The sequence below is a fragment of the Procambarus clarkii genome, chromosome 43 (assembly GCF_040958095.1).
Source record: "Procambarus clarkii isolate CNS0578487 chromosome 43, FALCON_Pclarkii_2.0, whole genome shotgun sequence".
In the NCBI taxonomy this organism is placed as follows: Eukaryota; Metazoa; Arthropoda; class Malacostraca; order Decapoda; family Cambaridae; genus Procambarus; species Procambarus clarkii.
In genome coordinates this window covers 36,187,876-36,213,911 of record NC_091192.1, presented here as the reverse complement: position 1 = coordinate 36,213,911, position 26,036 = coordinate 36,187,876, and the positions used below count along the sequence as shown (strand labels likewise).

General features: G+C 46.7%; 1 protein-coding gene across 1 annotated transcript in view; it reads left to right on the top strand.

The window, feature by feature from the left end:
* Positions 1-26,036, top strand: part of SIDL (SIDL trafficking protein particle complex subunit 10) — a 126,564-nt gene that overhangs the window by 75,371 nt on the left and 25,157 nt on the right. Inside the window, exons 14-17 of the mRNA XM_069300257.1 lie at positions 5,630-5,812; positions 6,014-6,143; positions 10,189-10,410; positions 20,807-21,001. Of these exons, the coding sequence (XP_069156358.1) occupies positions 5,630-5,812; positions 6,014-6,143; positions 10,189-10,410; positions 20,807-21,001 (730 nt within the window). The remainder of the gene's footprint in view (positions 1-5,629; positions 5,813-6,013; positions 6,144-10,188; positions 10,411-20,806; positions 21,002-26,036) is intronic.

The window sequence follows — 26,036 nt, the reverse complement described above, 5'->3', positions numbered from 1 at the left end:
GGGGCCCTAGGAAACCCCGTGGGGACGCGCGTGGTCCAGTGGATGCGACCCCTGGGTCCCCTCTCGCCTTATGCGAGTTTGAGGGTTGCTCTGTTCCCTTGTCTCAGGGCAATGCTCATTGTTTTTACCTCCGTCATGCTGCCTGTTGGGTTGATGACACCTTCGACCCTTAGTCCTGTGAGCATCGTTGCTTGTTTGTGACTCAATTTACCCAAACAACTGATGACATTATTCGGGTGCAGGCGGCTCAGGCATTGCATGCTATCTTGAGATGATTTTGGGGCTTAGCGTCCCCGTGGCCCGGTCCTCCACCAGGCCTCTGTTTTGTTACATGTTCCTAGGAAGCAGCCCGGAGCAGCTGTCTAACTCCCAGGTACATATTTACTGCTAGGTGAACAGGTGCATCAGGGTGAAAGAAACAGCCCATTTGTTTCCACCTCTACCTGGGGGTCTAACCCGGAACCTCAGGACTACGAATCTGAAGTGCTGTCCTCTCAGCTGTCAGGCCCCTTGGTATAGGCTAGGTATAGGTTGCTACAATGTGCTAGGTTGGTTGCTTCCCCAGATGCCCCAAGGCTGCACCACTATGCTTATAGGGACCCAGACTTGGGGGTGTTGATCGCTTCAGCCTAGGTTCAGTCCGCACCCCCTTGTTCTATCCCTGTTGTGGTTCATTCTATCCCCCTCCCCCACTCTTGCTTCCGGCTTCAAAGTGTCGGAGGGCTGCGGGTGGGGCTGGAGGTTTCTGAGACTCGGGCAGTTTTGGGGAATGCCCCTTCCGAGGTGGCAACAGCGGCAGTCGAGTCCATTTCTCCAGCCGTGGCACCGGGGTCTGACTAGTGGGCCCCTTCTCTTCCTGCTTTTCTGGCCACCCCGGCTTTTTCTTGTGAGGCCAGGGCTTTGGAGAATGACTCTCCCCCGGGGCCTGATGTGGAGGTTCCCGGGGTTGGGGAGGAGCTGACTTGAGGGCCTTGGGCCTCATTGGACCCCACCTGGGTTTTTCAACCCTCAGAGCAGGGCCTTATGTTACAAGGAGTGGGGATTTCCTTTCCCCCCCTCTGCGTATGAGTTGGATTTTGGTTCGGCTCCTCCCCAGGTTCGTTTCCGTATCCCTGCCTCTATAGTATGCCTCTATGATGGATACATCTTCCTTCAGGTTTGGGTCTTCGTCTTCATACTGGGTTCGTTATGAGGTTCTGGTGTTGTCCTGGTTTGTGGACTGCCCATTGTTGTCGTTGGATGCTTGGAGTGCTTCCTGTCATACCCGCACGCTTGAGTGGCGTGAGTCGTTGACAGTGGTCCAGGTTTACCTGGGGGGCAAATTTGAGTACCTTAATGTGTGCTTGTTTGCCTCCTGCCCTTCTGCGGGATGTGGGCGCAATTCAGCTTTACGTGTAGGTCCCCTCCGTGTCGGCTGCACTTATGGCTGAGGACTTGCGTGCTCATGGCTTGTTGGCTTCGGTCTTGCGTTTCTTTTTCCTTCTAGAGCTGTCTTCGGATTGGCTTGCAGAGGACGTAGAGGCGCTTGAGCCGTTCCCGGGTCTGGTACCTTGGTCTCAGCTGCTTGTGCATCGTCTGGGCTGCTGAAGCTGTTTGCGCCCATCTTGTGGTATGCGGTGTCACGGTTTTACGCTGACCGTCTTGCGTGTCGGCAGGTTGTACTTGCTTCCTCCTTGGAATCTGCTTGGGCAGTGGCTCTTAGGTTTTCTTTCCCCTTTTGTCCCATGCTGTTTGCGGACTCTGTGGATGAGTGGTATCTGCAGGCAGCTTCTTTCAGCTGTCGTCCGATGTCCAACTTGTTGGTTCTCTGGGGGCCTCAGGGGGGTTCCTCCCGGAAAGGTTGTGCCAGGGCTTGGGGTTCTGCTCGTCGGGGTAGGCCACAGGTGCCTGGTTCGGAGCCAGTGCTGCCTTCGGTGTCGTATGTGCCTGGTTGGTGCGGCGATCGCTCTGTGCGCAGGTCAGGTTCTCGTAAGGGGTGTCGGCCCTTTCACGATTTGTCCCATTGATGGGGCAGTGGGGGTGGGAGGCTTGTTCTGTTCGCTCACATATGGTCTCACGATTTGTGGGCTTTTTGGATCGTTTCCCAAGGCCTGGGGTGGCTTTGGGTGGCCCCTCCTCCTTCCGCAGGTTTGGGACTGACGGGGCAGGCCTCTTCTCTTGCGCTGTGTCGGGTCATCTCGGAGTGAGTGTGCTTGGTCATGGTTGAAACAACATCTCTCAGGTGGGTTTCCAGCCTGTTTCCAGTACCGAAACGGGACTGTGTAGACCTACAATTCATTCTGGACTTCTCCCATCTGAACCCCTGGGTTTCTTGCCCCTCCGCTCGGATGACCACTATGTCCCAGGTACGGCTTCTGTTGGAGCCGGGCTCTTGGATGGTGTCCCAGGACATCAAGGACGTGTATTGGCATGTCCTGATTTATTCGGATTTCAGGGACTGGCTCGGGTTTGTTGTGGGGCATTTCAGTTACCGCTTTCGTTGTCTCCCATTCGGGTTGAACCTGGCTCCTCGCGTGTTCACACGCCTCGCCCGGGTTCGTGGTGGCCCATCTGCGTCTTTTTGGTGTTCGGGGTATTGCCCTATCTCGACGACAGTTTGGTGTGGGCTCCCAGTCGGTCCACGTGTCTGCTTGCCAGGGATTTGGTTCTTTCCTACCTAGCCGGGTTCAGGTTCCTGGTGAACTGGCGGAATTCCCATCTGGTCCCTTCCCAAGTTCGGACTTGGCTGGGTTTTGTGTGGGACTCGCAGACTGCTTCATTGTCTCTCCCTCCGGAGTGTCTCCTTAGGCTGTGGTCCTGCATGTGCTTGTTTCGGGGGGAGCTCCCGGGTCACGGGGCAGTTGTTCAAGGGTCTGTGCTGGAGCCTGAACTTTGCACTGATGGTCTACCCGCCGGGTCGGGTTTGGCTTTGTTGGCTGTTCTGGTTCCTTCGGGGACGTCCCTTCCGCCACTCTTGCGATCACTGGGTTCGACCCCTGGGGGGCCTTGTGTCAGCTGCTGTGTCGCCGGCTTCCTCTTCGAGTTTTTTGGGGTTCAGTGCCTTGGGGCCTACCCAAGTCCTCACTTGATGTGTTTATGGACACGTCATCTCTTGGCTGAGGCTTAGTGACCAGTGCTCACTAGGCCAGCCAGGGGCGGTGGGGTCTGTCCTTCCGTCGGGCCCACAGCACTGTGTGGGAGTTCGCGGCGGTGTGGTTTTCGCTTCGGAGTGTTCGGGTCACCCGCGGATCGACGCTCTGGCTCCATTCAAACTGCTGCTCGGTGGTTCATTGCCTGAACCGAGGGAATTTGATGAGGTCCTTGGCTCTTGGGGCTGGTTGCTTCGGGTGACTCATCTGCTAAGTTCTTGGGGTTTGGCTCTCCTGGCAGTTCACGTCCGGGGAGTTTCTAACGTCCTGGCGGACGGCTGGTCCCATTTCATTCCCCTGTCCACGGAATGGATGGTCAATGCTGACTCATTCAGTTGATTCTGCCAGACGGTCGGGCGCCTTGAGGTGGACCTTTTTCGTCGGCATGGTCGAGCCGTCTTTCGGTATACACGACGCCCTTTCCCGACTGCGAGGCCGTTGGTGTCTGTGCCTTTCGGCAGGAATGGTCGAGGTGGGGGGGTTCCTGTACCTCTACCCCCCAATTCAGCTGTTGCTCCAGGTCCTGGCTCACTTGGAGACTTACCAGTGGAGAGTGGTCCTTTTGGCCCCTTGGTGGCTGGCCCAGCCATGGTTTCAGGCGCTGCTTGCTCGGTGTCCTAACCTGGAGGTTTTCCCGCAGCTCTGCCTTTTTCAGCAGATCAGTCCGGTCACTAATGAGACAGGTTCAATCTTCTTGAGTCTTTGCGTTTGGTCTTTTTAACTCAAGTCTGTCACCATCTGTATGGTGATCAGGTGGCTTCTTTGATGGTGTCCTACCTATGGGCTTCGTCTCGGCAGCAGTATGAAGTTTCCTGGTGGTCCTTCCGGTTCTTTTTATCTCTTCGTTAGTGTACTGCACTTTTGGTTAAGGTGGTTCTGTCCTTTCTCTCGTGACTGTTTCAGGACCATCATCTTGTGCCGAATACTGTCGCCACATATTGGGCGGCGTTGACGGAGTCGCTGCAGCTTGGTTTTGGTATTGATGTTACTACTTCACCGTTTCGCAAGCTGTCTCGGGTGTTGTTTCACCTCCGGTCTGCTAATGCGCCACCTGAGCCGTCCTGGTCTTTGGATGGACTGCTCTCTTATTTGTCTTCTCAGTTTGTTGTGGCCCCTTCAGTTCAGGATTGTTTTTCTAAGGCTCTTTTCTTGTTGGCATTGGCCTCTGGGGGTCGGGTTGGGGAGCTTTATGTTCTCCTCCGGCGCAGGGGTTTCTGCTCCTTTTGTCGAGGTGATAAGGTTGTTCGCTTGCAGCCGTCTCCTTCTTTTCTGGCGATGAATGAGACTGCTGCTTTTTGGAGGAGTCCTTGGGTTGTTGATGCATGGTTGGTCAGGCTGGGGGGTGCATCATGTGTTGTGTCCGGTTGTGGCTCTCTGCTGCTATTTGGGTGCTAGACCTCTGTGACCGGGAACGTGCTTTGGGTTGATTAGGCTTCCCTTCTTCCCTGTTCTAGGGTTCGGGTCTCTCAGGTCATCCACAGGGTTATTCGGTCTAGCCAGCCTGAGGTCTATTCCCATGCCCATGACGTTCGTAAGTTTGCTGTGTGGGCTGCCGTCTTTGGTAACATGTCCTGGGCTGACATTCGGGTGTGGGGCTTTTGGTGGTCGAACATGTCCTGGGCTGACATTCGGGTGTGGGGCTTTTGGCGGTCGAACATGTCTTGGGCTGACATTCGGGTGTGGGGCTTTTGGCGGTCTAACAGGGTCCTGGCTGCACGCTACCTCGTAAATGTTCCTGGGCCCAGTTGGGCCTGTGTCGCTTTGGGTCGGCGGTTGCAACCTGTTGTCTCGATTTCGAGTTTAGGTGCGAGCACTGACCGCCTTCCGGGTAAGCCCTCTAGTTTTTGATGTAGCTCCGGGGAGCCGAAGGGTCTTCCCCCAGAAAACCAGGTTTGAATGTAATGAAATGCCATTTTCTGGGTGAGAGCTGGAGGCTTCCCATCAACCCCCCCTTCCCCCCAGTCGGCGGTTTTTCGCATGTTTTGACATCCAGCCTCGAACATGAGGGTGGATTGCCGGCGTGGTGGGTCTGTTGCTCCTCCTTCCTCCTCCCGGGGAGAGGGGAGCTGCACAGACATGCGGCGCGGCTCATGTGACGTCATGCTCGTTTTCATTTGGGGAGTTCTGTCCACTCCTTTGTCTATTTTAGTCGTTTTAACCAGAATAGGGGTTTGTTTTGAGGCGCTTACCTTTCTAGGTGCTTGGCCCGGTCGATGGCAGACATAGAATGCTCCAAATCCCATATGCATTTCAATAGGACACTGCTCCTCGTGCCTCTCTGAGGGGGGCCAGGTTCTGGCTCATGGTCCTTCGACAGGTCTAGAACTCTGTTCACACTGACCGATGCCAAAGTCTAATGATATACATATCAGCCTAGATAGCTCCGGGAAGCCTCCGGGTCTTACCCAGAAAATGGCTTTTCATTACATTCTACACCGGTTTTTTAAGTTGCTAAACTTATTTTGTGTATTGTGTATAATATGAGGATTTGACTGCAACAGAAGTGGAAGTAGCAGCACAGAGGCAGACCGCGGTAGTGTTCCTCCAGATGCAGCAGACGTGGATAGCAGCAAGATAAACCTCATGACTGAGCCACTTCATATGAGTATTCACTTAGAATACAAGCAGGACAAAGCCCTCTCCTCTGCTTCTGTCACTTGCTCCAACTCCCACAAGGTTCTCAGGTAACTTACATCAGTTCCACCTAGTGAGCTGGCAGTGCCATCATGTATAGAACAATAGTGCGCACAATATTGTCAATAGTAATGTCGTCATGTAGTCAGCCGGTCAGGCGGATCACTATTATTGGTGTCCAGTATAGCCGGTAAAGAATAGACTGCAGTTATTGTTACAGGACAAATTGTATTGTTGTTGTCTTGTGGCAGGAGACGAGACAGTCAGGGTGGGCTGTACAAGGTGGATCGCAACATAGTGAAGGAGAATCTAATGGACAAGCTGAGTGCTGATGATGTCATCATCAGGCCTGGCAACAACACCATCATCCTCTCCACCAAGGTACACACACAGTCCCACCTGCCTCTCTTACTCCTACTCTTCCTTGGTATGTTGCCTTCTGGTCTTCACTGAAGCTAGTTAATTGGCTGTAATAATAGATCTGGTTGTGGTTGGCTCTAATAATACAGCTGGCATTGATTTGCTGTAATAATACAACAGGTATTGATTGAATGAATTAATAGATCTGATTGTGATTGGCTGTAATAAAACAGCTGGCATTGATTGGCTGTAATAAAACAGGTGGTGTTGATTGGCTGTAATAAAACAGGTGGTGTTGATTGGCTGTAATAAAACAGGTGGTGTTGATTGGCTGTAATAAAACAGGTGGTGTTGATTGGCTGTAATAAAACAGGTGGTGTTGATTGGCTGTAATAAAACAGGTGGTGTTGATTGGCTGTAATAAAACAGGTGGTGTTGATTGGCTGTAATAAAACAGCTGGCATTGATTGGCTGTAATAAAACAGGTGGTGTTGATTGGCTGTAATAAAACAGGTTGTGTTGATTGGCTGTAATAAAACAGGTGGTGTTGATTGGCTGTAATAAAACAGGTTGTGTTGATTGGCTGTAATAAAACAGGTTGTGTTGATTGGCTGTAATAAAACAGGTTGTGTTGATTGGCTGTAATAAAACAGGTGGTGTTGATTGGCTGTAATAAAACAGGTGGTGTTGATTGGCTGTAATAAAACAGCTGGCATTGATTGGCTGTAATAAAACAGGTGGTGTTGATTGGCTGTAATAAAACAGGTTGTGTTGATTGGCTGTAATAAAACAGGTGGTGTTGATTGGCTGTAATAAAACAGGTTGTGTTGATTGGCTGTAATAAAACAGGTTGTGTTGATTGGCTGTAATAAAACAGGTTGTGTTGATTGGCTGTAATAAAACAGGTGGTGTTGATTGGCTGTGATGGCAGTGCATGGATGTGATTTACACCAAACTGAGACAAGTCCACTTATATTTTGGGGATATATATGTATATACTCCACAAAACAATTGACCGACAATAAATCTTATTTTACAGGGGACAAGAAATACACCTTGGGGTACAATATCACAACTGGGTTTTATTGAGCAACACAGGATTATTTTACACTGAATAAATATGGGGCACTGTTGTTAGAGGATTGTTGAGATTAAGAGAGAGATTTCTCAACAAACATGAACCTTTGGGATACATAGACTATTGGATCCACACAAACTGGGACTTAGGGTCACCATGCTATTCTACACTACCTTAGTGAGCTTTAAAGGTAACATGGGTTTTAACCATACACAAAATCCTGACACATTAACACTTTACAAATAGGGACAAGGGTTGATGGGGTATAGACCTCGTGTCAGAAATATGAGTGAATAAATCAAAATAACACAAAACACCACCTACACACAGGGTTCTGTAAACTAACTTAGTTTAAAACTGCCTATCAATAACTAACACAGAGAAGGAGCACTGCTATAGAACATATGAGAACAATGCACTTATCGTTATTGTAGACTGTCACACGTCACTCAAGCGATGACCAGCCTCCTCTTCATCCTACCCACAACCCAGTCCAGGAGATCGCTGGCGCATCTGTGTCCAACTGCCCAGTTCCAATAGTGTTCCATTCACACTTGTATTCCCAAATAGTTCATTTGTATGCCTTATAAATTTCCAGGCTGTTTTTCAACATTTAATACTATGGTTTCTATATATTTTCCAGCATTGAATATACTTTTTAAACATGTATTTTATTTGCTGTTTACATTCTTCAGGGGATGACACTTTCGTACTATGACAACGCTCTGCGCATGTGCAGAACTGATTATTGTACTAGCGGGGATTCCAAATGCAAGAGTTCTAGACTGTTTTTTAACATTTAACACTGCTGTTTCTGTCTCTACTGAGTTATACCCTTCATAAGGGTCTCTCTCTTACAGCAAAAATTGACTTCCAGAACTGAAAGACAAGAGCTATGAGGAGAGATTAGAGGCATTAAATATGCTAAAACTAGAAGATAAAAGAAAAAGAGATGATATGATCACTGCCTACAAAATAGTAATGGGAATCGATAAAATTAATAGGGAAGAATTCCTGAGACCTGGAATTTCAAGAACAAGAGTATATATTTATATTTTGCCAGTAAATATGTACAGTGGTATCTCCACTTGCGAATTTAATCCATTCCCAGAGATGGGTCGTAACTCTAAACTAATTATCCCATAAGACCTAATGTAAATTGAATTAATCCGTTCCACATCCCCAAAAATATTAACTTAAAATAACCAGCGTTAAATGTAATGAAACTCCATTTTCTAGGTGAGTCCCGGAAGCTCCCCGGAGCTATCCAGGCTGAATGGATATGTATAACTTTCTGGCATCAGCCAAAGTACTTGGAGTTCTCGCCTACCGGGGACCACGAGCCAGAACCTGACCCCCTCACAGAGGGGGCCAGAGCGTATCCAGTTGTAGCTCTGAGCGTCACCCTTGCAATCCTATGCTATTTATTTAGATGATACTTAGATGAATCGTTTTCTGCGTTCAGTGATGATGCATCTGATACAAATAGCATAGATGAACAGTGTTAGCGGCTTCCATGGTGGTGTTTTCCATAGATATTTTCAAGAATACCTGAATCTCTTCCTGACTGAGGGACACTCTTGAGGCAAGCTGAATCTCTTCCTGTGTGGGACCATACAACCTACCTTGAGGTTACCTTGAGGTGCTTCCGGGGCTTAGTGTCCCCGCGGCCCGGTCGTCGACCAGGCCTCCTGGTTGCTGGACTGATCAACCAGGCTGTTGGACGCAGCTGCTTGCAGCCTGACGTATGAGTCACAGCCTGGTTGATCAGGTATCCTTTGGAGGTGCTTATCCAGTTCTCTCTTGAACACTGTGAGGGGTCGGCCAGTTATGCCCCTTATGTGTAGTGGAAGCGTGTTGAACAGTCTCGGACCTCTGATGTTGATAGAGTTCTCTCTCAGAGTACCTGTTGCACCTCTGCTTTTCAACGGGGGTATTCTGCACATCTTGCCATGCCTCCTGGTCAAAGTGATGTTTTCAAGACTACCTTACAAATTGATCTTTTCCTATAATCTTTTCAATACTACCTTTTGCTTTACAAGCTTGGTTACATACAACCTACAAGTACTAAAGCCAAGGGTGTACGTGAGTGCGTTATTTGCCATCACACAGAATGAAGAAACAGGAAGCGAAAATTTATCTGTACCTGGTGCACTGAGAGCGAAGTCGCGCTGTGTACCTTGGGCTACTTCGTTGATTATTACTCACTTCCGAAGTACTGAGTGTGTAATACAGTGTGTTACTGTGTAAATAGTGTGTGAAACTGTACATATTGTAATTTTAGTGATTTTTTAACAGGTAATATTGCGACAATAAACATTTATTGTGGACACATTACTGACACATGTATCACAGTTCCATGGAACATTATGAACATTCTACTGTACACATATTGTAAAGGAAACAAATATGCATCATATACGATAAAAAAACAAATAAAACCGCATTGGAAATCCATAAAACAAATAATTGAAAATATATTTGTGGCAACACCCGGTGCTTGAATGGCCCAAGCGACCGTGTCTGGGCGAGTCGCACACGGGTGACCAGGCTCTGATGACATCACAACGCATCTTGTCCACGTCCCTACAGCCAAAGTAAGTGGAATTTGGTACTTATTTTTACATAGACATGATCAGGGAAGGGAATTTATCATTTTACGAAGAAAAAAAAATTTGTTTGGAAACACTTCATTTCATGCGCACCGGGGGAATTTCTCAATACACTCCGCGTAGCACGGTGGTTAAGGGTTAATGAGCTTGGCTATTTTTCAGCAACAATTATTTGTTCAAGCAATGAACTTTGCTATGGCATCTATTTTTTATATCAAATTACAAACTAGGTAAATAATAAAATGTTTTAGTTTCTTAAAATTTTTGGCACTGCATTCTTGACATGATGCTACTGAGTCAGAACGTTTTGTTTTCTGATATTGAACAAAAGTTCTTAGCCAGAATGGTGTTTATCTAAAAATGTATGTTTTAACAGGTCACGAAGAAAGGTCGTTACATTGCATGTCAAGTGGTACTAGCCCTGGACAAGGTGGAATTCATCTGCAGCAAGACAAATGTTAGTGGTCCTCCTCTGTTCCTGGAGGTCGTGAGCGAGTGTCCACGCATATTTTTGGGACGTCGTGATCGGGATCTCTTAGCTGGCATGCATCAGCCGATGGTGCTCACAGTGCACAGTGGCAGTTGGCACATTGTGAAGGTAAAAGAAATAATATCTTCTGCTATTTTGATAATTTTACTTTAGCTATAGCATTTCTTGAATCAAGAGTGTGCAATATTTATTATCATGAAAATAATGTTTAGTTGGACATTATCTCACTGCTGTACTAAAGATATGAGGTCTTCTTGCAAAGATAATATTGTACTAGATTCAAAACAATAGTGTTGAGGTTAGTACAGTAATGATGTTTTCCCAATAATGTTTTTTAGCAATTTTTCCACATCACAACAAAAATGTTTCTAAGGGAGCCCCTTGTGGCTCCCTAAAGATATCTCCGTAAAGATATCTCCCTAAAAATATCTCCCTAAAGATATCTCTCCCTAAAGAAGATGGCTCCCAATTACTAGGTCACATGTGTCTGGGCTGCTGGGTATCAGAGCCAGAACCTGGCTTTGTCACAGAGGCACAGCGGGGTGATGACATTTCACAATCCCACTGGGAAACCATCCAGAAAGTCAGTGAACCTATACAGAGCACTTCTAGGTTTAAAGAGACTGAAGTCTCAAAACGTGCCAAACAAACTCCCCCAACAATGTAAATAAACAATTGAATCTCTCAAAACAAGCACAAGCTCATTAGCACTGGTAGTGAAATGGTACATAAAAACAAGGCAACAAAATCATTAGTGGAAGGGAGAGTAAAGAACATAGGGAAAGGAAACATGTTCCTGAAAATTGCATATACCAACATAGATGGAGTTAGATAAAAAACATTGGAGTTGTAAGATATAATTCAGCTTAAGGTCCTAGATATTGTCGCATTATCAGAGACGAAACTTGAAGGAAATATTTTAAATGAAGTCGTATTCCCGATGGGCTACTCAGTTTGGAGACGTGACAGGACAACTAGGAAGAGAGGGGGAGTGGCTGTGCTGGTGAAAGAACACCTGAAGGTAAGAGAATTATTTAAAAATCCTCGAAGTTGAGATAATGGCATTGCAGGTCTGGAATCAGGATGATAAACTGATAGTTTTAAATGCCTACAGCCCACCAGCAAGCAACACATGGACAAAGGAAGAACTGGATGACAAACGAGAGGGCCTCATAACGATCATGAGAGAAGTTATAGTACAAGCAGATAAAGATAAATCATGACTGTTGATACTGGGGGAATTCAACTTTAAAACAATAGACTGGGAGGCCTATGAAGCAAGAACGGAGCACTTTTGGACATGCAGATTTGTAAACTCCATTCTGGAGACATTCCGGTATCAACACGTCAAGCAGGCCACAAGAATGAGGGAAGGAGATGTACCGTCAGTACTTGATCTAGTATTCACCAGGAAAGAAGAAGAGATATTTGACATCCAGTACCTTCCTCCCTTGGGAAAGAGTGATCATGTCATGTTAGACATTAAATATCTTTTAAGATGTCATCTAGACGAAATTGAAGACATTGAAACAGTTGTTAAACTCGATTTCAAGAGAGGACACTATGGGGAACTTTGAACAAATTTTAATGAGTGTAATTGGACAGACGTGTTGCTAGGCAGGGAAGTAAATGAGATGTATGCCAAATTTTGCAAAATATACGAGGAAGGCACACAAACATTGATACCTAAACAGAGATGCAGGACCAGAAAACAGAATTGGTTCAACAGAAATTGCGAGAGGGCCAGAGATCAAAAGACACATAATTGGAATCAATATAGGAAGAGGCCAAACCCCCAAACATACCAGCGATACAAAAATGCGAGAAACAACTACACAGCAGTAAGGAGAGAGGCAGAAAGAAATTTTGAAAAAAGGATAGCGGGCAAATGTAAAACAGAACCAAGCCTATTCTACAAATTTATAAACAACAAATTGCAGGTAAAGGATAATATCCAGAAGTTGAAAATGGGAAACAGATTCATGGAAAATGAAAAGGAAATGTGTGAAACATTAAATGAAAAGTTCCAAAGTGTGTTTGTACAAAATGAAATCTTCAGAGAACTGGACACAATAAGAATTCCAGAGAACAACATAGAGTGTATAGAGGTGTCTAGAGATGAAGTGGAAAATATTCTAAAGGGGCTAAGTAAGAACAAACCAAGAAACTTGCCCAGATGGAGTTTCATCATAGGTTCTGATAGAGTGCATCTGAGCTCAGCATTCCACTTCACCTGATCTTTCAGGCATCCCTGTGTACAGGAGTCATAGCCGACATGTGGAAAAAGGCTAACATAATTCCAATCTACAAAAGTGGTGGCAGGGAAGACCCTCTCAATTATAGACTTGTATCATTGACAAGTGTAATAGTCAAAATATTGGAAAAAATAATTAAAACTAAATGGGTAGAACACCTAGAGAAAAACGATATAATATCAGATAGTATGGTTTTCGATCTGGAAGATCCTGTGTAACGAATTTACTCAGTTTCTATGATCGAGCCACAGAGATTTTACAGGAAAGAGATGGTTGGGTTGACTGCATCTATCTGGACCTGAAAAAGGATTTTAACAGTGTTCCACATAAGAGGTTGTTCTGGAAACTGGAACATATTGGAGGGGTGACAGGTAAGCTTCTAACATGGATGAAAAACTTCCTAACTAATAGAAAGATGAGGGACATCCGGTACATTGCCGTAATCAGAGGCAATGTACCGGATTGGATGAATGTCACAAGTGGAGTTCCACATGGTTCAGTTCTTGCACCGGTAATGTTTATTGCCTATATAAATGATCTACCAGTTGGAATACAGAATTATATGAACATGTTTGCTGATGATGCTAAGATAATAGGAAGGATAAGAAACTTAGATGATTGTCATGCCCTTCAAGAAGACCTGGATAAAATTAGTATATGGAGCACCACTTGGCAAATGGAATTTAATGTGAATAAATGCCATGTTATGGAATGTGGAATAGGAGAACATAGACAGTATCCACTCAATTTAACGGCCTCTTTTATACCGATCTGCCGGTAATAACGACCGGTTTGGGAGACCGGTATTTAGAGCCTCATATAACAGTCTGGGGGTCGATATTACCGAAGGTCGGTAATGGGTTTGTCTTGGCATCATAGGGTCCTCACATGGCAAGCAGCCCCCCTACCCCTTTCATCCCCTCCCTCACCCTCACTGAACCTCTCCCCCACACCCTCACTGAACCTTCCCCCCCCCCCCCCCCCAAGACCCTTCTGGGAAATGGCTCAGTAGTCTGCCAGCCAGCCAGAGACAGCCTGGAGAATCTCCATCTAATACAATAAAGCATTCATGAAACAAGTATTTTATAACTTTTTACTATCCTAATAATATTACTAAACAAAATCTGTAAGTAAAAATATATATGATGTACATCCAGAATTTAATTAAGAAACATCTGGTTAACTGGGGTCAAGTACGATGCCATCCCTCAGATGGGTTTCCCGTCTGTTCCCAGTACCGAAACAAGACTGCGCAGACCTGCGGTTCATTCCGGACTTGTCACGTCTGAACCTGAGTTCATTGCCCTCCTTTCAGATGACTACGCTGTCCAAGGTTCGACTTCTGTTGGAGCCCGGTGCTTAGATGGTGTCCCTAGACCTCTTGGATGCTTATTGGCACGTCCCAATTCATCCGGGGTTCAGGGACTGGTTCGGGTTTGTTGTGGGATGTCAAGGTTACTGCTTTCGTTGTCTCCCGTTCGGGTTGAACCTGGCACCTTGTGTGTTCACATGCCTTACCCGGGTCGTTGTGGCTCATCTGCGTCTCATAGGTGTTCAGGTGTTGGCCTACCTCAACGACTGGCTGGTTTGGGCTCCCAGCCGGTCCAGTTATCTGCTAGCCAGGGATTTGGTTCTTTCCCAGCTCGCCGGGTTCGGTTTCTTGGTGAACTGGAGGAAGTCCCATTTGGTTCCCTCCCAGGTTCAGACATGGCTGGGTCTTGTGTGGGACTCTCGGACTGCTTCCTTGTCTCTACCTCCGGGGTCTCTCCTGCGGCTGCGGTGCTGCTTGCGCTAGTTTCTGGGGTCTCCCGGGTCACCCAGCGGTTGCTCGAGGGTCTGTGGGAGCCTGAACTTCGCAATGATGGTCTACTCACCGGGTCGGGTTTGGCTTCGTTGGCTTTTCTGGTTCCTTCGGGGACGCCTCTTCCGCCTATCTCGCGATCGCTGGGTTTGGACCCTAGGGGGCCTTGTGTCTGCTGCTGCATCGCCGGTTTCCTCTATGGGTTTTTCGGGGTTCAGTGCCTTGGTACCTACCCGAGCCCTCGCTCGATGTGTTCACAGATGCGTCGTTTCTTGGCTGGGGTTTTGTGACCGGAACTTACCAGGCCAGCCAGGGACGGTGGGGTCCGTCCTTCCGTCGAAAACACAGTATGGTGCGAGAGTTCGCAGCAGTGTGGTTTGCTGTTCGGAGGGTTCAGGTCGCTGCAGATCGACAATCCGGCTCCATTCGGACTGCTCCCCGGTGGTTCATTGTCTGAACCAGGGGGATTCGATGCTGTCCTTGGCTCTTTGGCGCTGATCGCTTCGGGTGACTCGTTTGCTGAATTCTCGGGATTTCCTCTCCTGGCAGTTCACGTACGGGGCGTGTCCAATTTCTTGGTAGACGGCCTGTTCCGTTTTGTTCCCCTCTCCACGGAATGGACGTTCAACGCTGACTCCTTCAGTTGGCTTTGCCGGACATTCGGTCGCCCCGAGGTGGACCTTTTCGTGTTGGCGTGGTCGCAGCGCCTTTCCCTGTATGTGGCTCTTTTCCTTGACTACAAGGCCGTCGGGGACGATGCCTTTCAGCAGGACTGGTCGAGGTGGGGGTTCCTGTACCTTTTTCCCTGGGTTCAGCTGTTGCTCCAGGAACTGACTCGCTTGGAGACTCACCAGGGAAGAGTTGTCTTCTTGGTTCTGTGGTGGCCGGCTCAGCCGTGGTTTCAGGCGCTGCTTGCTTGGTGTCCGAACCTGGAGGTTTTTCTGCGGCTCTACCTTTTCCAGCAGATCGGACCAGAATATCATGTGGCTGGTTCAATCTTCTCCTCGAGTTTTCGTGTGTGGTATTTTTAACTCGAGTTTATCATCATCTCTATGGTGATCAGGTGGCTTCCTTGTTAGTGTCCCACCTGCGGGTTTTGTCTCGGCGGCAGTACGAAGTTTCCTGGCAGTCCTTCCGTTTCTTCCTGTGTCTTCGTCGCTGTACTTCGCTTTCTGTTAGGGTGGTGTTGTCCTTTCTCTCTTGGTTGTTCCAGGACCGTCACCTTGTGCCTAACACTGTCGCCTCGTATCGTGTGGCGCTGGCGGAGCCGCTTCAGCTTGCTTTCGGAATTGATGTTACTTCTCCACAGTTTTGCAAGGTGTCTCGTGCATTGTTTCACCTCCGGCCTGCTCATGCGCCGCCTGAGCCGTCCTGGTCATTGGAAAGAGTGCTCTCTTATCTTTCTTCTCCTCAGTTTGTTGTGGTCCCTTTGGTTCAGGATTGTTTCTCCAAGGCTCTTTTTTTTTCTGTTGGCATTGGCCTCTGGGGGTCGGGTTGGTGAGCTTCATGCTCTCCTCCGACACAGGGGTTTCTGCTCGTTCGGTCTTCGTGATGGTTTTGATCGCAGCCGTCTCCTTCTTTTCTGGCAAAGAATGAGACTGCTGCTTTCCAGAGGGGTCCCTGGGTTGTGGATGCTTGGTTGGTTAGGCCGAGGGCGCATCATGTTTTGTGTCTGGTTGCGGCTTTTCGCCATGTATTTGCGTGCCACGGCTTCTGTGTCTGGGGACGTGCTTTGGGTTGATCAGATTTTCCTTCTTCCCTGTTCGCAGGTGCGGGTCTCCCAGGTCGTCCGCAGTTATTAAGGCTAGCCAGCCTGCGATCTAGCCCCTGCCCATGACGTTCGTAAGTTTGTTGCTCTTGCTGCCGTCATTGGCAACATGTCGTGGGCTGAAATTCGGGCGAGGGGCTTTTGGCAGTCGAACAGGGTCCTGGCTGCTCGTTACCTTGAGAACGTCCCTGGGCCTAGTCGGGCCTGTGTCTCTTTGGGTCGGCGATTGCAGCCAGTCGTCTCGACTTCGGGTTGAGGAGTGAGCAACGACCACCTCCCCGGTGAGTCCCTAATTTTTTCCTCTGTGGGTAGTTAGCTCAGGGGAGCCGAAGGGGCTCCCCTCAGAAAACCAGTGTTGAATGTAATGAAATGCCATTTTCTGGGTGAGACCCTAGGCTCCCCGGCATCCCTCCCTCCCTCCCTCCCTCCCTCCGGTCGCGGTTTTTTGCGTGTTTTAACATCCAGCCTAAGAACTAAAGGGTGGATTGCCGGCGTCTGGGGTCTGGGGCTCCCCCTTCCCCCTCCCAGGGAGGGGGGAGCTGTGCAGACAGCGACGCGATGACATGTGACATCATGATTGTTCCCTCGTTTCGTTTAGGGGAGTTCTATCCACTTGTTCGGCTTTTGGTAGCAATATTTTCACCAGAATAGGGGATTGTTATGGGACGCTTACCTTTCTGGGTACCTGACCCAGTCGATAGCAGACATAGAATGATTCCAACTACATGGGGTTTCTATAGGCCATTGCTCCCCTTGCCTCTTCTGAGGGGGCCAGGTTCTGGCTCGTGGTCCCTGGTAGGCCCATAGAACTCCATACACGTGACTGATGCCAAAGTCTGACATTAGCATATCAGCCTAGTAAGCTCCGGGGAGCCTCCAGGTCTCGCCCAGAAAATGGCGTTTCATTACATTCAACACTGGTTTTTTTCTTTTTGTTGTCTGCCTGGTGGGGATAGGGGGGTGTCTGCCTTGGTTCTTGCCTCCCTGTGCACTGAGTACTCTTCCTTCTTTCAGTGGTTTTCCCTACTAGGCCCCCGTGAGTGTATGCGTCCCGGGGGTTCGGTTCTTAGAAGGCGTTACACGTTGCATTTTGCTAGTGGCAACGAGCTAGGTTGTTTGCTTCCCGGACGCCCCGAGGCTGCCCCGTTTTTGTTGGTGTGACAGGGCTTGGGGGTGTTGGTTGCTTCAGTTTTGTTTCCTTCCACACCCTCTTGTTTTTCCCCGTTATGGTTACCCCTTCCTCCCTGCATCCGGATCCTTACCATCTGTGAGTTCAGAGTCGGGACGGGGCTTTGGTGGTCTTGAGACTTGGGCAGTCTTCTGGACTTCACCTTCCGGGGTGGCGACGGGGGCATTTGAGCCTGTTCCTACAGCCATGTTGTATGAGCCTGCCAGTGGGCTGCCTACCTTAGTACTTGTCCGGCTGCCCCGGTTTTTCTTGTGTGGCTGGGGCTTTGGGGGGACAGCTCGGCCCTGGGACCTGCCTTGTGGGTTCCCAGGGCTGGTGAGGGGCTGGACTTGGGGGGCCTCGGGCACTGTTGGACCCCGCCTGGGTTTTTCTACCCTCTGGGTGGGGCTTGCAGTTAATAAGAGTGGGGTTTTTCTTCTTCCCCCCCCTCTCCGTATGTGTTTTTGGGAGTCGGCCCCTCCCCGGGTTCAGTTCTTTGTCCCTTAGATCCGTCGGTTCCGTTCTGTCAGTGGGTACGTTTCTCCACCCTTCTACTTGGGACGGACCTTCGCCGTCATGTTCCCCTCTTTTCGGGGTTTCTGCATGACTTTTGGTCTCGGGTGCGACTGAGCCTTCTGTGCCTTTGTGCTTTACGCTTGCTTCTATGTGTTCTCGAAGGTCAGGAAGGTTTTTCCTTCTTCCCGTATTATTGGAAGTCTGTCGTCTTCCGGTGTGGCTCCCCTCTGATCCTTTCTAGGTCTTGTTAGTCCTCCTTCATGCTTCTAATCGGTTTTCAGTCCTGTTTAGTTCTTTTGTGATTGTATCTTCTCTCCATGTACTGTCCTGCGCTGCACAGGGTTGCCAGATTGAGCTCCTTGTAGCCCGACTTGTAGTCACAGAAGGGCTATGCTATGTATGTTTTGCTACTTACTGCTCTTTTCGTATCATGTTAATGGCTGACCTGTGTACTCTGAAAAGGGATTCAGTCGTTAACAACACTATTGTCTAGTTTTCTAGTCAATTTCATGATTTTCTTTTATCAGCTCACGACTTCTCACAACCCACATCTGGCATCCCTGCCTGCCCATGCGCCGTGGTAGTTTGTTTTGATGTGGGTGGTGTGCTGGTGTTTTGCGTCCTTTTCTCTCGGGTGCTTCGCCTCTCACACCTCTCAATTCTCCAGTCTGTGCCCCGTAGCTATTGGGGTTGTTCTGGATTGCCGCTATGAGGAGGACGCCGGGTTTTCCCTGTGTGTGGGTGTGGGGCTCCTCCTTCGCCTCTCCCCTACTCTTATCCTGCATGTGCGGCTTTGCCTTCTTCCACTGGCAATGCTCCCGACATCTTCTTGGCTATGTTGTGTCACGACACGTTCGTGCCTACGTTCTGCAGGTGAGTTTCTGCAGTCTGGTGTCTATTTCAGCCAGGCGCTAGTTCGTGGTTTTTGGCTATGAATATGCGTACATCAGAGCCCAGGTGACTGCAGCAGGCCTCTTGGGCCTTATGAGGCAGCTCCTATTTATGCCCATCCAGTCCCACTCTTATGCATGTACAACCTATGCTTGAGTCCGGTGCGGGGCCCCATCTCCACCAGATTACGAGGTACGATGGTGGGGGTGTATTTTATGGGGTAAATATTACTGTGTCAGGTTGTTATGAGGTGACGTTTTGCTGCAGTTTTCTTACTGTGATTGCGTTTTGAGGATTAGTTGTAGTGTTTTGTTTGGCCCTTCCGTACTTCTTCCTGGGGCTTTCCTTGTTCGTCTGGGTTCATTGTTGCAAGGGGGGGGTCACGGCCCCATTTTTCGTGGTCTTATTTGGGTCACTCCTTCCTTGCCAGTCTTGCAGTGCCTGGCTTTGCCCTTCCGAATACATTGGTTTCTCTTTGCTTCCTTTGTTGTCCATCCCTAGTTGTGTTTGCGGGAGTTAATCTCTGGCTTTTTGGTCCTGCTTCTCACCTGTCATTCGCTGATGTGCGGGTTCTTGTGCCTGTTGGGCTCTATCCTGTCTCTGCTTGAAGCTATGTGTGGTGTCATCCTCCACCACATCGCTTCCTCATGCGTTCTGTTTGTCTCCTACTCTGCTACTGCTTTCTTCTTTCCAATGTTTCTCTGGCTCATTGGGCTCTCCTTCCACCGGTGTTCCCTGGTGCGTGTGCCCCTGGGGTCCTGTAGTCAGTCTTTCTCTACCCTGTCAATTCCTTTGTGAATCTTGATTGCGGTGATCTTGTCCTCGTTGCTCGTACTCCTTGGTTCGGATACTGGTTTGGTGGCATACCTTTGCTACTTTCATTCCGTTTGCTAAACATTGTTATGGGTTTTGTTAGTGCCTTTTGACTTTCCTCTTGTCAGGTTTGGGTTTCTGGTTTCCTGGCTTCCCTGCCTGTTGGCATTTTCCAGTCTCGTGGTTTCCCTTCTCTGGAGTCTCGCGTCGGAGCCGTCGTCTCCGCTCTCCTGGCGAGCTTGCTGGGGTTGGGATGTTTTTCTGTACTACACACGTTCCGTCTCCTCCTTTGCTGGCTTGGGTTTCTGGCTCTGCTGGCTCCATGGTTGCACCCGAGATCTTCCCTCGGCTCCGCCTCCTCTTAGGCTCGATTGGCCCATGACGGGGCTGGTTTAGTTCTGCCTTGAGTCTCTCTCCTTATATTGGTGGTCGGGTGGTTTCGTTCATAGTATCCCACCTGCGTGCTTCTTGGTGGCAGTATGGTTTTTTTTGGCGGTCCTTCCTTTTCTTTCTGTCCCTTCTTTGGTAGCTGCTTTTGTTGGCATGGTCTTGTCCTTCTCTTGTGGAGATTTGGGGTCATCATCTTGCCCCATACTGTCACCTCGTATCCTGCGGCGCTGACAGAGTCGCTTCAGCTTGCTTTCGGGATTGGTGTTACGTCTTTGCTGTTTCGCAAGCTGTCTTGTGCGTTGTTCACCTCCAGCTTGCTCGTGCGTCGCCTGAGCCATCCTGGTCTTTGGACAGAGTGCTCTTTTTCTTTTCTTCTCCACAGTTTGTTGTGGCCCCTTTGGTTCAGGATTGTTTCTCAGAGGCTCTTTTTTTCTGTTGGCATTAGCCTTTAGGGGTCGAGTCTATGGCAGACATAGAATGCTTACAACCACACAGGGGTTTCTATAGGCCATTGCTTCCAATGCCTCTCTGAGGGGGCCAGGTTCTGTCTGGTGGTCCCAGGTAGGTCCACAGAACTCCGTACACATGACTGATGCCAAAGTCTGACATTAGCATATCAGCTTGGATAAGCTCCGAGGAGCCTTCGGGTCTCGCCCAGAAAATGGCGTTTCATTACATTCAACGCTGGTTTTTAAGTTGGTATTGTATCTTTAAAGCTTGAATATGGCAGCTTTGTTGTTGGTGCACGAAGGATTTGTACAGTACAGATGAATAAGAAAGGTTTTGCCCTTGTAGTCTAAGGTACATTTATGGTTCCTTGAATATTATGATTATCCTATCTTAAATAAAATGTATTACATGAAGTTTATTCAATACCTATTACTGCTGCTTCTCCTCCTCAGGACACGTTAGTGAAACTTCGCACTTCTCGTGGGATGACTATGAAGTGTGACATTGAAGGTGAAAATAATAATATACTGGAAAGGGAAATAGAGGTGGCCTTGCCAGAGGTGTGTCCTTTTTCTTCAGTTGGTGTTCCCCTGACAGTGTTGGCTGAACTGGGACCACAGAGGGATGCCGCAACCCTTGAACACAATGTATGTGCTGCTCTTCTCTGCTTACTGTATTCTACTCAAAGGTTTTGTTTACTGTACTTACAGTATTTTCTGTTTATGAATAAAGGAAAACATTTTGTGTGGAAATGTATGCTATAAAGTCAACTTGTAAATTGTACACAAACTAATAACTTATATGACAAAAGATATCTAGCTTGATTTTTAATAGTATTCATACTAAGCTTACTGCATTTTATTTAACACTTTCGTCCGGTGACGACGCAGCATTGTGTCATCGGTTTACTGTCGGTAATCTCGGTGATGACGCAATGCTGCGTCGTCCACTAAAATAATTGCCAAAAATCAGGTTTTTATCCGATTTTTTGGGGACTGGTTTTAAAATGCGCGCGATAAAACAAATGTTCTACCCATGTCATGTTCAACACACAACACTGAAGTGGTAAGTACAAAAAGTTGTATTATTTTGTATATTTTTTTTTTTTTGCCCTTCAATTGGCCCTTATATGCACATATCCATCTAAAGCATATATGCACATATCCACCTAAAGCGTTCTATTAGGAACAATTTCATACCTAAATGAGCGCTGTAACACGAAAATTGAGATTAGCAACTGGTAAAAATACTAAACATTTGTGGGCAGGAATTGGGAGTGTAGCTGGAAGGCGTCTGGGCGCTCACTCGCGGTTAACGCGTGGCCCGTCTTCAACTCATCGGCGGGTGGAGCGTGACCAGGTTTTTTATTTTATATGCTAATATTCCTCTAGAGAATTCTATTGCGAACCCATTGATACCAAAATGAAAGACCTAGGACGAAAATTGAGGTGACCAGAGTGAAAAGAGTGAACACATTTTATCACTTTTGCGCGCTCCTGGGTAACTCGTTCTCACTTTCTCTGTTTGCTGCGGGTAATTAGCCGGGCTTTTGGAGTTTATATGCATTTAGTGCTATAGAGCTATATAGTCAGCTGTCACGGGCTATCGAGGACCGGGCCGCAGGGACACTAAAAAAGCCCCGAAATCATCTCAAGATAGAGAATGTTTGCCATTAAATTTCTGTTTTCTCTAATAGGCACATGGCATATTTGGGAGAATGGCATTGTATTGTAACTTAGTGGAAAGACTATTGTATTGTTGACACGGCAAGTGTAATCGCGCACTTCACACACTCTTGGTGTGGGCCGCGATCATGATTCTACATTTATATGCATATGTCCATGTAGGGAATTTAATTGCGATCACAATGATACCAAATTTAACGCTGTAGGACAAGTGTGGAGTTGACAACCCTGAAAAGAATAGAAACATTTCGTCGCTGTTTGGAGCTCACGACTAGTGATCGATGTAGTTCTTTAGCTTTTTGTGTGATTTAACTCATGCTTTTTGCATATACATATGTTCTTATATGTTCCTATAGATCATTCTATTGCGAACACATTGGTATAAAAATGAAATCTGTACATTAAAAATTAAGGTCAGGACAGCGAAAAGAGTATGCACTTTTCAGTGTTGCCACTCGGTCACCCGAAAACGTCGATTTCACTTCCAGGAAGTTCCAGTCTATATCGCCGTGCGCGTTAAAGTGATAAATATTATTAAATGTTGTGTGTTCCCTTTGACAGAACAAACATTTTCTCTCTCCTGTAGTAGTACTTTTAGGAGGTACATTCACTACAGGTTTGGAGGGATTTCCTGTATAGGTACGACATTGCTACCTTTCCACTTTGGAGAGGGTTTAGTCATTTTAGGTTTTACATAAGTATCCGTGGTACCCTGAGGTTTATGATAAGTATTAGTTGAAGGTGTTGAAATACCTTTCCCATTCTGGTTAGCTCGTTGTCGTTCGACTACAGAGCGTAAGCCTTCAGTTATGTCTGTCACATTCCGAGATGTTTTATTGTGTAAAGTACACAATTTGTCCAATGTTTCACTGGGCAACTTGAGTCTTATGATTACTTGTGTCAACCATTCAGCAGCTTTAAGTTTGACTCTGAGGCTTGAAGCCTTAAGTAGGGACTCAAGTTCCAATCGAAAAGTTTGGAGAGAGTCAGTAGAATTATCAGTTGCTGGCAAGAGCAGCTGCTTTTGGCCTAACGTAGTGATAGCTCTCTCTGTGTTAGAATAATTGCTTCTAAGTAGCTGAACTACGAGGTCATAGCCATCACTGGTCAAGTTTAAATTGGAGATTACCTTTAAGGCTACATCTCGGAGTTGACCTTGTGAACAAGTAAACTTAGTAGTTTTGGAAATATTTGGTTTAGAATCTACTGCATCTACAAACTTATTCCAAAAATCATCCCAACTTTCATTCTCGTTACCAGAGAATGTGGGTAGACTAATCAAAGATAATATTACTTCAGGTTGTGGAAAATTTGCAGATGCTGTGGCTACTTTATTCTGAGTAATTAGTTTATTAAAGGGCTGCAGTTTAACTTGTACATCATCTTCGTACTGGGCTAAATTTTTTTTTATATATTTTTTATTTTACAGTATTTATATATGCAAGAGTTCTTACATTCTTGTACAGCCACTAGTACACGTAGTGTTTCGGCAAGTCCTTAATCCTATGTTCCCTGGAATACAACTCCCTCAAAGAATCATTTATACAGCCAGGTACCCCTTTTACTGTTGAGCTAAACAGAGGCTACAGTTAAGGGTTTACACCCAGTAAATCCTCCCCGGCCAGGATACAAACCCAGGACAAAGCTCTCGCGAAACACCAGGTGAATGTCTTAACCACCACACCACGGGAACTGCTATTGGTAATTCATGCATGTCATCTAATTCTGTTTCTGTAATTTGTGTCTAAGTTCAGACAAATATTGTGTTATCTGAGCTCTAATTTGTTCAAACCTATTATTAGCAACTTTGAAATAACTTTCCAGCTCTAAATAGTCAATGGGTGACTGTTGAGACAGATTTTGGCATTTGTTAATCTGTCTGGTCAAGTGACCTTTTAGACCTGTAAAGGTCTTCCTCATTCTTCCAGCCATATCCATCGTGTGGTTTGAGGCTTCCTGAGTTTGGTGTAGTTGCTAGGATATTGGCTCATGTAGCAAAGACCAATATCAATATAATAGCCTAATATTTAATTTTCTAGATTAGGCTATGTGATCCTACCTCTTGTTGACGGTTGGCTTACCTACCAAAACATGCAATATATATATATATATAGGATTTGAATAGTACTTTGATGGCATTATGGTTGTATCGCCAGTTAGTTCTTCTCGTTCACCTTTGGTTGGTATAGTGACACCTAGTAACACTCAAAGATGTACATAATAAGAAACATAATAAAATAAATACACAATTTGTGTAAAAATAATAAATTCCACCCTGCATAACATTAAATAATAATTACCAGTGCTGTCTAATACAGTACTAGTCTAATATTAAACCTACCTAACAAAGTAGCTAATAATAGTTTAGGCTAGGAGTTGTACAGGATTTTGTACAATTCCAGTGTAAAAAATCCTACCCTATGTGGGTTGGCATAAGATACTGATCAAAAGCTCGTTACTGCACGGATGCTCCTCTATTTGGTCGATAATAAGGATCAGCTCCAGGACATTAGATTGTAATGGCGTCTATCTCTGCCAGTCTCCTCACAAGTGACACTTGCGACACCTAGCGTCGAATGTTGGAAACTTCGGAATTAATTCGTAATATCGTATTCATGTTTCCGAATGGATGGAAACATTACTGACGTTAATTTAATTCATAATAACGTGCTTAATATAACAACAGATTGTTTCTTGTTGTACAAATCCTTAAACCCTTAAAGTGCGCATCACGTCATATGACGTGTTGGACATTGTTCCAGTCAACTGCGCATCACGTCATATGACGTGTTGGAGTACTACGCAAGATTTAAACGGCCCGCGGATACACGGGGTTCACCACACCTTCATCAGGGCTCTTGTAAACAGACGCCATTTAAAAAAAAAATCGTGGGCCAAACTCGCGGGTGTTATTGGCCTCAGTATTGAGTGAGTAACCAAGCCTGACGCACGCAGCATGAGCTAACAGCACTGCTGTTCAGCTTGTGACCACAGTATCGCCTAAAAATGCCAAAATATACTTGTTAATGCTATTATGTAGCAATGATATTATTACAGAAGACCCCTGACTGTGATAAAATTGACCAGGGTTCTGATAATAGCAGGATTGTGGTGATATTTAGCGCTGTGCTCCATGGAGGGAGGAGTAATGCTGTGGGAGGGGAGGGTAGTGGGGTTGTCTTCTGACTGTGTGTGGCCACCTTTTATTGACTGCACTCACCATACCAGCTTAGTGGTTCGCTATGGTGAACACAAATGTAGATACTTATATATAACGTGTGTATAGAGGGTATAAACAGCAAGAGAAGGTTGGGAGCTGCCATTTTGGTGAGGGCGGTGGCATCGTCTGCACGACGCCACCGTGCAGACGACGGTGTTGTTTACTGGTTACCACGATGGTCTTTGGGCACCATACCGGTTTATTTGTACAAGTATGGTGAATAAAACAGGTAGATATTTATATATAATGTGTGTATATATAGCGTAATAACACCACACAGTATTGTTGGAGGAGAAATATTAGTGCGTCTGGCCTTGAGGGCGGCAGCCATTAGCTGACTGTGTGAGGTCCTACGTCTTTGTGCCTTTACTCACCATACAAGCTTAGATGTACAGTTATGGTGAACAAAACATGTAGATACTTATATATAATGTCTGTATATAGTGAATTATAGCAAAAACAGTATTGTGGGAGGAGAATGTGGGCGAGTCAGATGACTTGAGGGAGGGCAGGAGTGGCTGGCTGGTACACGGCGGTCACTCCTCGTTACTTTTTGACTCATAATAGCTACTTAGTGGTTCGTTATAGTGAACAAAACATGCAGATACTTATATATAACCTGTGCTTATAGTGTAATAACCGACAAAGTATTTGTTCACTGATTGATGAACATAATTGAATCAACAATATGCACACCATATATATATAACCTGTGCTTATAGTGTAATAACCGACAAAGTATTTGTTCACTGATTGATGAACATAATTGAATCAACA